This window comes from Halichoeres trimaculatus, unplaced genomic scaffold (assembly GCF_033239565.1).
Source record: "Halichoeres trimaculatus isolate MK-OKI-2021-1 unplaced genomic scaffold, fHalTri1.1 fHalTri1_scaffold_11, whole genome shotgun sequence".
In the NCBI taxonomy this organism is placed as follows: Eukaryota; Metazoa; Chordata; class Actinopteri; order Labriformes; family Labridae; genus Halichoeres; species Halichoeres trimaculatus.
In genome coordinates, this window is record NW_027437189.1 from 18019579 (window position 1) to 18033144 (window position 13566).

Consider the following 13566-nt stretch of genomic DNA (forward strand, 5'->3'; position numbering starts at 1 on the left):
AAAACTTTAGAGGATGTAAGAGAGAGGCTCATTCAGGGGAGGATTAAGTCACAGGAAGAGTCAGAGTTTGAAGATGCTTTGTATTAGACCTCAGAACAGACGGCCAAAATATGAACTGGATTACAAAGCAGCACTCAGTGGGCAAAGTGTTCAACTCAGCAGGTATTTTATTTCTGATGAATCAAACACATCTTTAAATTATAGACAGAGTGTTTACATTACCATGTTCTTTTTTAAATCTAGCATTGTTTAGGCTATATGGATGAAGGTACAGAGTAATTTTCCTTTGTACTGTCTCAGATGATTGCTGTAAATCTGCCCTGCCTGTTTATTTTAAAGCAACACTGAAAAGTACAACCATGCCCCCTTTGTGGTTTGTTGCTTCTGCTTTGTTGATGATAATGTTTTGCAACTGTAAAAACCCCAGCATTGCTAAGCTCTGATTGTTCCTTAGGGAGAAGTCTGCACACTGATTTTCATAAAAAAGCTAAATTAGATAATTTCTAATTGCTTACCACGATATTTCACAAACCACTATTGTTGACTGTTGTTACGGTGCCCTTGTGAAATGAAGGATTACTAATGGTGTCCTGAGGTAGATGATTTTCTTTGAATCAACACACACATTCACACTGACACTCACATACCTGTAGATCTTAACCAGCTGATGAGTACTCAGATGTTGGTTCATCAGCACATGCCTGTGTGGTTTGTGACCTCAGAGTACGTAAACAGATTACATCGTAACTGGTAAGACTAGTTTAACTGACACACTGAAGAGTTGGAAATAGCTGATTTACATGACAGCATGTTGCGATAATAATACTGAAAGCAGTCACCAGATAGATGTGGGGGGCCAGCTGAGTATAGTGTCAACAAACATACCTTTAACTTTCAGAATACTCTGAGGAAATGTTTTACTTATCAGTGTTAATGAACTTTCCTCTTTGCGTTATGATTGACTATATAGATACACCGCCAATATACCATCACCAGATTTATTTAACTTCCTTTGGATCCCACAAAACACTAAATAATGTTATCTTAACTGCAGGATCATGGGACCCAACGATGCCAACATTGTGGGCAACGTCCACGGGGGCATCATCCTCAAGATGATCGAGGAAGCAGGATGCATTGTGAGCACCCGACATTGCAACACGCAGAACGGGGTAAGAGTAATATCGACTATCAAAGATTTTTCCAGTATACATGTTCCAGTTAAAGACAGACCTGAAACACCCATTCTTATGATCCCAGGATCATGGGATGCCTTGTCAAACGTGGCACAATGATTCTTTGAGCGCGCACACATTGACTGCTGGAGCTGGGCTTGCGCGCTCTGGTGCTGCCAATTGTTACAAGTATTGTTACAAAAAAGAAAATAAAAAAAAGAAATAATCCACCAAACACACATTTTCGTACTTTTTCTGCGAATGTTATTTTGGTTTAACTTGAGAGATTTATTATTAAAAAAAACCTTAATTATATAACAAAAAATGGATAAAGTTCCAGTTCATAACACTAATCAAGTTTTCTAATTTAGAACAAGTCCCATTATTCGTGCAGGAGTAATTTTTTTGCTCAGGATTGCTTCACCAAGATTTGTTTTTGTTCTGTGCTTGTATTACTTTTCACCTGGTGAACTTTAACAGACTTCTGACACATTCTTAACTTGCATCATTTGATTGTCATCTTACCTGCTGCAACAATGTGTTCACTATTTTGTCCTACATTGTACTTTTCAGATAAGACAGTCAGACAGACACATGATATACTAAATATGCAGTGCTTTGTGAAAGCACATAGAGCAGTTATTTAAAAAAACAAATGAGCATTTTTATTAGAGCCCGACCGATATGGGATTTTTGGGGCCGATGCCGATACTGGGGGCAAAAAAAAGCTGATATACAATATATCGGATAAATGGACCGATATCCACTAAGCGGCTGATATATATAATAAATTCATTGATATACACAGGATATATACTGTATATAATCACAAATTATTATAATACCCATAAGATTCAAGACAGAGACAGAACACTGTTAAATTAAAACAAGGAACTTTAATTATAAAACCGTTCACATAAGAACTGTATTGTTAACCAATGATAAATAACAAGCAGTAAACACAATGATAAATAAAGAAGTCAAACTTTAAACACAGTAAGTAGAAAAAAAAAGTCAAACTGTAAACACACAATGAGCAACTTACACAACGTTAAAATGCCGTTATTGTAGTCTTACATTAGATAATGGTGGGCGTATGAAATAACAGTACCATTTATCTCTGTTTATCTCTCAAAAAAAGCAACTAACACAACGTTAAAACGCCGTTCTATAGTCTTACATTACATAATGGTGGATGGAGGGGGCAGGCACTCAGGCAGTGTGCAGCCCAACACACAGACACACAGGAACAGGAGTGACAGAATATCTGTGGAGCAAAATTTTTTTCATAATCGGCTACATTTTGGCCAGTGTTGATTAATCCGCCCAACCAATTAATCGGTCAGGCTCTAATTTTTGTTCAAATCATTTGGGAAATTGAAGTCATGATGTGTCATGATCTTGTGTCTTTAAGCCAAATGTTAAAGCCTATGTTCAAATTGAACTTAAAAAGGTTATCACAATACTTAATCAACCTTTATGTGTGGAGCACTTTTGGTGCACACACAAACTGTTAGGATTATCATGCATTTACCAACACATAAAACTGGCATTATCAGTCTCCTTTCCTGTCTTTGTCTGTCTTTTTACTCTGATCAAACAGTCATACATATTTTGAAAGTGTGTAATTCCCTTTTATCTTCCAAAGACATCATGATGCCAGTCTGATGTCTTTTAAATTTAGAACTGCAGACATTGTCGATGTTGAGTTTTTATCATCAGAGAGGAGAGAAAGAAGTAATGATGAAATGAAAGAGTCATTTTGTGTTGTATTTTTACAGATGAGCTGTGTTGAAAGTAGAAGTGTGAATCACAGGGTAACTCTTAGAACTCCTTAAAGATATGAGCGATGCTCATTTTGAGCAGTAATTATGTTTTTTTCAAACAATAACTTTGGGTTTTGACTCTTTTACTAAGTAGAAATTGAGGTAGAGAATGCAGGTAAGGGGTCAGAGGTCAGAATCAAACCTGGGCTGACAACTTGAAAACATTAGTCTCTACACATGAGACATGCAACTTAACCACTAGGTCTGATGTATGTGTGTGTGTTTCGGGGGAGTTTATGACTTGCCGTGTTTTATCTTTAGGATCGCTGTGTGGCAGCTCTTGTTCGGGTGGAGAAGACAGAGTTCCTGTCTCCTGTATTCATTGGAGAGGTCACCCATGTCACGGCTGAGATCACTTACACCTCTAAACACTCACTGGAGGTGCAGGTCCATGTCATGGCAGAGAACATCCTCACAGGTGACATCTCTTTATATCTGTTGACCTCTTAAAAATTAGCAGTGCTATTGCAATAATGCTGAATGAACTAAAATACTGTCATTATCTACTGAACTTCACAGCTATAGGAAAAGTACTAATTCGTTTTTACATTTAGACTGAACAGTTGGAATCTGATACCTTCTTTGTTTAACAGTGTTCACCTTTGGCCTCATTTACACCCACATCACTAGAGAGGAGGAAAAGAATGACAAATATTTTCATGCAGAGGGTTCATAGACAGGGAGACAGACACAGAAAGACAAACACACATGCTTTCTCTCTCTCTGTCACACACACACAAACACTCACACAAAGCAGGCAACACACATACACTCCTGGACAGTTGCCACACACCTTTAATGCTTCACTTTACATTGAAGCAAACAAATGCAGTAGTGTGTTTCATTAAAAGCAAATAACTAATTGATAGCTCACAAAACATGGGTAGAGGTAAAAGTGAAGAGTATGTGAAGAATTTTACCGTGGACTGTAAAATGAGCTTGGCCAGTTCAAATGGCTCAAGCTCATAGATTTCAGAATAATGGCATGATATGAACAGCTTTGGTCATTGTGATATTTCTCACATATGACTGCATGCAGAAGGTATTACTTCCTCTGGTTTCTTTTACAAGTTGACTGAATGATTCATATCTTCATGCGGGTATGCTCACCTCTGTGTTCAGCGATGTGGTGGGATGAAACGTTTGAAATGTCAAGGCACCTAGTAGTTCAAAGAAAAAAAATGGGAAAGCTTGATCTCAGCTGCTGTACATGAATAAACTTAACAGAGAAATGATTGTACGATAAAATAACATGGCTGGTATATTGCAGCATTTCCCCAGAGTTTACAGCCTTATAATGTCCAATAATGTAGAAACGACATCCCATCATGAAAATTAGATAAATAACATATGGCTATTTAGAATAGAATAGAATAGAATAGAATAGAATAGAACTTAATTGTCATTGTAACAAGTACAATGAAATTGAAGTCACAGCAGCAATCAAGGAAACAAAAGTAAGAAAGTGTATAGAAAGTGCAAAAAGGTCCATAAGAAAATAGATGATGACAGCTTGTCCATCATTGTCCAGTTCAGCCAGCCTCCACCTCCATAGGGTCCAGGACTGAGCTTCTTCAGTCATGCTCCATCTCTGTCTCCTGGATCCTGTCTGCTCACAGCAGGTGAAGCTCTTCCAACATGGCGTTGGTGTCTGATGTTAGCTCTGTTAGCCATGTCTGTGAATAGCATGATGCTACTCTGCCCTCTGGTATTCCCTCTGTTGCTGGGTTAGCACAGCTAGCTCGTCCATCCTATTGGAGATAGGTCTTACGTTCCCAATAACGATGGATGGAAGGACAGGTCCATGTCGTCACTTCTTAGCTCACACCTGAGAACCAGCACGTCGTCCTCACCTTCTTCTCCTCATCTTGTGGGAAGACATCAGGTTTTACACCAGTTAGCATTGACATGCTACAGGCTGCTAACAGCTGAGTTCACATGTAAACCATGGTTACATGTAAGATCTCCAGACAAACACTGGAGAAAAAGTAGTGAAAATATCACTGAAGCCACAAAAAGTTTGGTGTCCATGACCAACAAATGAACCATACAAAGTAATGATCCACTCCAAATACAAATTTATGAAAAAGAGACGAAAAAAATTACAAGAAACGGACAAAGAAGAAAGAGCTGCTGCAAAAGGCAGCCACAGACAGGGCAGCGCCTAGCAACAGAGTGAGTGAGACAGTCTACCTCCATTTGTATAAGAATCTAAATATAAAAAAATTGTGCAGCAGGAGAGATAGTTTCCTTTTTTAAAAAAGTAGAATAACTTCTTAATCACTAGTTTCTAACAATAGCTGTACCAAACTTTGATCTCTGTTACTTTTATCCAGCTCTTTGTCATCACAGTACTGAGACAACTTTGATTCTAGAAAATGCTGCACACATTGAAAGCAAGGATTCCTTTCCTAAGTTTTTAAAAAGTTGTCCCAAGATGGCCCTGGCTGTTCAACTCAATGCTCAAAAGTGACTTTGGAGTAACATACTGTATTTGGGGGTCAATTTTTCCCCCAGAAATCATAGCTCGGCCTGAAAAATCATACAGTACTTTTTTTTTTTTTTTTTTTTGAAATCTACTAAATCCTTTCTAAGTAGTTATAGTGTACCTTTCCCAACACAGGGTCATTCCATGCTCCTTTTATTCTGCTTAGATCAGAACAGAAAGTACCCCCTGTGCTGTTCCACTGTTTGGCCAGCAGAGAGCAGCACACAATAAAAATTGCAGCTCTGAAACCATGCATAATGAGATGCAGCTCTCATGACATGCTGCATTACATGCTGTGACAGGGGAATAGAAACTAAGGGCCATGTTGGTTCCCTGTTTTCATTTGTTTTTCAAGTGACCCATTTTTAATTCATGTTCATTATAAAGATGCATGTGTGTTACATGTTGTTGATGCACACATTAAGTATCCACAACCCTCTCTCTTTGTATCGCTGTGCGTCTCTATTTCTCTCTGTCTCTCTCACACACACACACACACACACACACACACACACACACACACACACACGCACACGCACACACACACACGCACGCACACACGCACACACACGCACGCTCTGAGTCCCTCGAGTAAAGATGCAGAGAGGATCACATTGGGCTGACTGAGCATTATCTCTGAACCTTTAAATGCCAGTGGTGAGGGTGATGCACAGACTGTCTATATTAGCCCCGTGTTAGATGTTGACAGTTTTGTAACTGCATGAAATGATGTCAAAGTGGAGAACATTCTGTCTACACTCATAAATACACGTAAGGATGAAGACAACGGAAGGAGGGTTTCTGATATCTTTTAATGAAAACCTCTCTTTTTCCGTTATTCCCTTTTTTTGATCATTCAGAGTCAGCCGATATTATTCATCTGTGATGAGGGCACTGAGGAACAGACTAAATGAGGGAAGAGATGGTAGGACAGACAGACCGACAGACTTATAGCAACTAATAGGCACACAATTATATTGACAAGGAAATGATTACACATGGAATGATAAAAGAAGACAGACAAAGAGTAAGTAGAAACAGAAAAGGGATAAAGGAAAGGAGGTGCAAGAAACAAAAGAAGTATCCCCTAGACAGCCGTTACCCTAGCAACAGGCTTATACTGGTTGGTTGGCTGGTTGCTGGGCTGGAAGCAGGTTGATGGAGGCGGAGGCGGGGATATGAGATGACAGGTTCATAGCTTGGTGCATACATACAGGCATCAGCATGGTTAGCCTGCTTAAAGAGCACGGCCAGTTCAAAAGGTCCAGACGAGGGAAGATCAGGAGGAGACATTTTCAACATCAGGTCGTAAACACTGACGGCCATAAAGTTGTAATAGAGTGTTTTCTACCTTTTCTGAAGAAATGGTTGTGATTTGTTTTTATTATGAACTGTTTATCTTCTCAAAACATCAATCTCTTCCAAACAAATCACAGTGAAATTTAAGACACATTTAATCTTTGTAAATAACAATATATTTTTAGAGGAGACGTAGAAAATATTTTATTCCAACGTTAAAGGCAACAGTAAATACATCAGTAACAAAAGTTCCTCCTTTTAATTGTTATTTTTGTGAATGCCATCTCTTATGTTTTGTTATCTTTACTTATTATTTGCCCTTTAGAGGCATTTTCCCCACTTTATGTGCTGCATAAAATTACTTTCTCACAATACACATTTTCAGCATTTATCCCATTCCTATCCACCATGATACTTTTACTACGAGAATAAGTTCCAGAACATTCTGTTAATCAATATGAGACCTGTATTTTCCATAGATGCAGGCGGCTTATTCTGATCACAGGAATGATTCTAAGGTTAAAAATAAAGACACATGATCTGCTACACATTAAACAGGACAATGTGCTCATTCCTCTACCTTCAACTGAGGATATGGAAATGAGGAAATGGCCTCAGATAAAGATTTTTTTTCATGTCCGCTCTTTTGTTCACTCCATTGTTACAGTTGGCAAATCAATGGACAACCTGAAAAGCTTTCTGTGAATATGGTCCATCCTCTTCTTATCAAGCTCACCTGAATGCAGCGTTTGATTTGATCACAAGATTTAATCTCAGCCATAATTTCATCCATTATATTGTTTTGATAAAGATATTTTGTTTCATCTGCATTTGTTTTAGCTTTAGTTTTTAAGAAGATGTCTGAGATATATATCCGTTTTCACTTCCTTTTTGATTGCTCCTCTGTAGACAAGGGGAACTAAACTGTTGCCTGGGACTATCCTTTCTGTCTTTGGTACGTGTTCAAAAAACTGCAACTCAAGCCACAAATTTAACCTTAACTGATCATTAGTACAATCACAAATAGCTCAACAGGTAGAGATACTTCAAGTGAAAACAACATTTGTTCAATTGAGGGTGAATTCTTTTCAAAACAACCACCATTTGGGGTTAGGTCTATCTTAGTTTTACTTCTGCTGTATCAGTAGTCGCTTCACCTGTCAGTTCTACAAGGAATAAGGTGGGTACAGGGATTTTATTCCATTGTGGTATAAAAAAAAGTCAAAACAAAAGCCAGCCATGGCCCATTTCTATTCCAATATTCAGTCCGGTCTGATGTAAAGGAGAGCTCACCTTTGCAGTGGTGAAAGCTGGTAGGGAGGTGGATTCCTCTGTGTCATTGAATGAAGCCTGTGCAGTAAAATAAGATAATATGTGATTGGAATTTCATATTTCAGAGCCTACTTTGTCTGTAAAAAAAAAAAAGAATTATTTTTCAGTGCAGAAAAATGCTATAGCACACATTTAGTGTATGATGTATGAGTGTATGATTTTTAAAAAGGATCTGAAACTGTTATTTTTCAGCGCAGCGTAGAATGAGATGACATGTTTGTAGTTTTAAATAAGAAACACTGGGAGCCAGGGGAGATGTGGTGGTCTTTTGGGTCATAGCTATAGGAAGTAGGTCATATCTATACACATGTATGTGGCTGTGCATTTCTGTGTGGAGTTTTGAGTTGGCACAGCTGCAATTCATGCTCACTTATTGATATGCATTTGCTTTTATGGTTACATTTACCATAGATGTCAAAAACTTTTTTTACTTTCAATGAAAAAGTTAGTGTTAAATGTGTGTTGATGCATGTTTATGTCGCGAATAAAGTGTTTGTACAGGAAACTATTTGTACGATATAAAACGGTTACATAAGCCCAATGTGCTTCACTTCACACTGGACTGATTTACAGATTCATGTTTTTGTTTGTGTGACCACAGTTTGCATAAGCTCAGTAGATGTGTTCATCAGTGCTGCATGTGTGTACGCCTGTGTGTGTGTGTGTAGGTTTGCGTATATGATTTCATCAGTGTTTGGCCCTTTAAAAGGTTCCTGCAGGGCCGAGGGGGAAGAGAAGATAACGGGAGCAGACATTATTTGCTTCTGTCATGTCGGCTTAGTGTCAGGCCTCACACACTGTGGCTCACTCAGACACGGACGCCAAGTGGATGTACCTGCACACATGCTCCAACACGACGTGCACACTTACCCAAAACATACTGACACACACATGGGGTAGAGGAGGGACAATCTGCGTCCATGTGGAGCTTGTGCTGATACTTTCTGCATAGCAAGAGTCACACTGCATTAACACTCTCTAGCTTGCTCAGTTTCACGCTGGAGAGAGCTGTGGTTTCACAAGTTCCTGATAAATAGTGATGGCTGGAGCACAAACACAGAAGCAGAACTGTTACTGTTAAGTTGTTGACAACATTCAGGATTTATATCCAATTGCAATTAATCTTTGTGTATAACAAAAAAGCTGCATGCATGTTTTTGCAGTGTTATAAACATCTTGTTTACCTCAAAAACAGGCGTGGTAATTACAGCTTCTTCATCGTGGATGTGTTGACAGCTTAACAGTACTGCGTCTCTGTTTCTGTTTAGCCATACACACTTTACACACTTGATTCGCATGCATCTATGTATTTCTGCACTCATCTTTTTTCCACATGTGTTAGTATATGTGTGTCTGTGAGCAGGGGGGAGGAGGCATGAATCCAGGTTCCACAGTCAGTCAGGCAGCATCTCGTCAGGCAGGCCTCAGTCATGGCCCCCTAGGGGAGGGCTGCCTACTGTGGGCACGAGCCGTGATGATTGTTCCTGCTGGGGGGGGATTGCACATGCGCACTAAGAAACACACACGCGCTCACACACACGAACTCACACACGTTGGAACACACCAATTTGCATATACCATCAATGTACACACATGCGGTGCATATAATGCCTCTCTCACACAGTCACATCTGCACAGTGATCTAACGTGATAAAAGTGGATCCCCCATAGAGAATGACATGTGCAAAAACCCAAACACACACTCAGGCTTTTTCTCACACAGGGGGACAGAGATCTGCAGATGTGACATTTCCACACATAAAAAAAGCCTTTGCATCATTTTACAAGTACACAAAGGTCTTTGCACAGACACTTAACACACATGTACACAAAAGTCAGATGAAGGTAATAATACTTGTGTTGCATGTGCACTCAGGCACACATTTGCATAGAGGCAGCAACCAAAGATGCTGCCCCTTTAATACACATTCACTCACACACAAATGCGCGCACACGTACACATGCACAAAGCTGAAAGCAATGCGTTGTGAATTGAGGCTTAAAATAATCATGGCAGTTCCTGCTATGATCCTGATGTTTCACACAGCTGCACATACTCAAAGAATAAGAATACAAATGTAACAACTTTTCTTTATTAGATTTTTTTTGTCATCATCTAAAGCAGGGAAAATAGGATGATATATTACTGTGATTTAAATTCTAGCACATCTAATTTAAACATAGAAAATAAAGGAAACAGATAATAGAAAGACCTTTAAAAGGGAAGTTGGAGGCTTGCCTGACTTTTGGAGCAGACAAGAATTTCCCGAGGGCACAACTGAGGTCTGTAACAGGACGAACACTACAGCAGGAAGGTCATTTCAGTGCGTTCAAAAATATGTTTTGTTGCAGCTGTGTGTTTTATGATTTGACTCTCTTGTCCAAAATGTTGCGTGCATAAGGAGACACCCAAGGTGTCACTGATCAAACAATGTTTGTACACAACTGAAATATACATAATTCTTTAATTGAGTTTTAAATTATCTACTTCTGTCAAAGTGCTTTATCCCAAAACTCCTGGCATGATATCATCTGTCCCTATCGGGCAGAAACATCCCACAGTGGGACTGCAGTCTAGTTAAAAGTAATGGAGTCTTGGCTCAGCACAATGGAAAATCTGTGGTTTTGATCATGGGGATCAAGCAGCAAGAGTGAGCCTTGCTGCACTGTGTCTGAGCCGGGAACATGCTGTTCAGGAAGGAGAAAAGAAAACAAGGGCTTTTTTTCCGTTCAAAAGAAAAATGAAGGGGTTTGGGGGAGCGTCAAAGTGGAGAGCAAAGGGTTGGATGTGTAAAATATGGCGATAAATCAAGTGAAACTGCTTCGGGTAAAAGAAAGAGCGAGAGCAGTGTGCAGAGAAAAAGAGAGAGTGTGGAGAAGGTAGGAAAAAGATGGAAGAAGTAAATCAAGATAAAACAGTACGGATCTCAGAGTGGTGAAGGCTGGGATTCAAGGCCATATCACTCCAGGGTTTTCTTTTTTCATATTGTCAGCTTAAAGTTTCTAGCTGGACTCACCAACAATGAAATGAATTTAATTGCTCTTTGTTCATCAGTCATCAGATCGTGGGACACCTAAAATGTGGTTTCTGGTTTTTCCATGCTCACACCATCATGAATCATCACATTTTTTGCTAAGTTGTTCTCTGTTCTCTGGCATTGCACTCCAGTAAAATCAGCCAAGTGTTGCAAGCGTGATTGTCTGCTTTGTAACAGTCTTCTGCACACATGCAGTTTCCTGCGGCACATTCACACACTCAGTGCACTGCTGCACTAATACATCATCAGTTAAAGGGGAAAAAAGATCTGCCGCTGTCAGGCGCCATTTGTCATAGATGTCATGTTAATGCTTTCTTACATACTTAGGCCACCTTGTTCAAAGGCTGCAATCAATGAACTTGAAAACCTGAATACAGTGTCGATTTTAGGAGTTTGTGTTTTGGATGGATGCGGTCAAGTCATCCTATGTGCTTATTCTTTAATACTAATTAAGAAAGCCATCTGTCCTGCTGCTGCTCGAGAACCCTCCTTTGGGACTGAATTCAGTTTTCTATCATATTATGGATTTAATCTGCAAATGTTTCGAAAAATGTTTTTAAGATTGGATAGAATATTTTAAAAAGAAGTATTAGGCTTTTCCTCACCATGGTGTGTAAATGTAAATTCATGAGGATAAATGGATGGGATGTCACAGGCATGCTGCAAAGGTACAATAAGGGTGCAAATAGGAATGGCATGGAGTGACAATGAAATTAACTCTGTTCAACCCTGAGGGATTTGAAAGTGAAAGCTAGTTCCCTGGTTACATTTTCAAAAGGTTAACAGTCATACTGGGAATGTTTCTCTGTCCCTTTCTCCCTCACTCCTCTCCTTCCACATCCATCCTCCAATCAAAACACAGTCCACTCTCAAGTCCCAGCAGGAGCTTGTAATAGACCGGAGTCACTTGGTCTTGGTAGAGTCAAGGATATGTAAATGTGTCTTTCTCCTCTCGGCAACTTCCTGGTTGCTGGCAAGGGCGAGAGCCAATGTGAGGAGGAGGACAGAGGCATGGTAGGCATGGCAACGTGACCCGGCTGTATGCACGGTTTTAACTTTGATGTAAAATGCAAATGTTATTCCCAATAGGGCAAAGCTCCCACTCGTTTCTCTTAACCGTATTTTCCTCTGTAGCATTTCCATGATGTTGACCAATTACAGCCATGTACACAATCATGTCACAATTCTTCATGATCTCACACATTGTTTTATTGATGAGATGTCACTTATGCATATGCTTACAACTTCAAGTTTCTGCGTACTTCACACAAGTAAGCACAGCTGAAATGCTTGTGAAGAAACAGATGAGGAAATGTTTCATTCATCAGTGAGAAACGTGAACTTTCACACACAATCTCAAACAGCCATAAGTCAAAAACACTTTGACATCTTATTTATCATACCTTAAGTCTCTGTGAGTCTCTGTGCCTTAACAACCCAACCTTAAAATAGCACCCCTCTCTGTTAGCAAATTAAGAGAAAAAGTGTAGGCAGCATAGAACGGATATCACTATAGCAACCTCCCCGCCTGAATGCTAGGAGATGTTCTCAACAAGTAATATGTCTTAACTTTCTTCTCAAAGAGTTAATGCTACCACCTCCACTAGACAAAGTATCTCATGCAGTACATGGTGACACATAGAAGACTGGACAACATATTTATTACATTTATACTTCCATCCAGTCTCTTAACTCATTGAGGACGGAGATGGTTTTGTTTGGGGGCTAAACACAGCAGGGAAGAAAGAGAAGAATTAAGAATTTTAGATGTCCAAAAAGCAACATTGCAGCTTAGCAACAACCTTCAGAATTTTAGCTGTTTCCTGGTGTTTTTCCTTCTTGTTTTTCATTGTTAAATTCTTATCTCTCTAGCTGCACTTAGAATATTAAACTGAAAAACTACTGTTCAGAACCCTTCCCATTAACCCCCGGTGTTCCTCAGGGATCTGTTCTTTCCCCCAGCTGTTTGTCTTCCTCTCACTTAAAGGTCATATTAAAGTTGGCTCAGCTGAAGGGGTTGAAAAAAGGAGGCAAAAATCCCAACTGTAGATCAACTGTATTTCTTTCCGACGAAGGAAAAATAAAACAGTGCAGCTTCATGCACTGTACAGACCAGGGGGTCAAGGGTCAAAAAAGGATAATAATACCTGCTAAAAACAAACAAAAACAAAGGCAAAATAATTAAGATTATGGAACAAAATAAGAGACACAGCTACAGTCACTACCATTCCAGCCCTTGCTGCTCAGTATACTCCAAATTCAAGACATTTAAACGACAGCTTCTTCACCAGCCACCCTGAAAACTTCCACCCTCCTCCTATATAGCTGCTGGCTATTATCAGGAATGAGGGATTATTAGCTTTAATAAGTCAACCTACCTCTAACTCTTATCTGGTTTGCAAATGCAC

The 13566-nt window shown here is 39.5% G+C and overlaps 1 protein-coding gene across 4 annotated transcripts in view; it reads left to right on the plus strand.

The window, feature by feature from the left end:
* acot7 (acyl-CoA thioesterase 7) overlaps nucleotides 1–13566 on the plus strand; it is a 60933-nt gene that overhangs the window by 2601 nt on the left and 44766 nt on the right. For 3 of the 4 annotated variants that reach the window (XM_074681607.1, XM_074681605.1, XM_074681604.1), the window contains 2 exons: nucleotides 1055–1172; nucleotides 3263–3419. In XM_074681607.1, coding sequence (XP_074537708.1) covers nucleotides 1055–1172; nucleotides 3263–3419 — 275 coding nt within the window. Of the gene's footprint in view, nucleotides 1–47; nucleotides 163–1054; nucleotides 1173–3262; nucleotides 3420–13566 lie in introns of those variants that run through there. The other variant, XM_074681606.1, reaches the window with a different exon arrangement.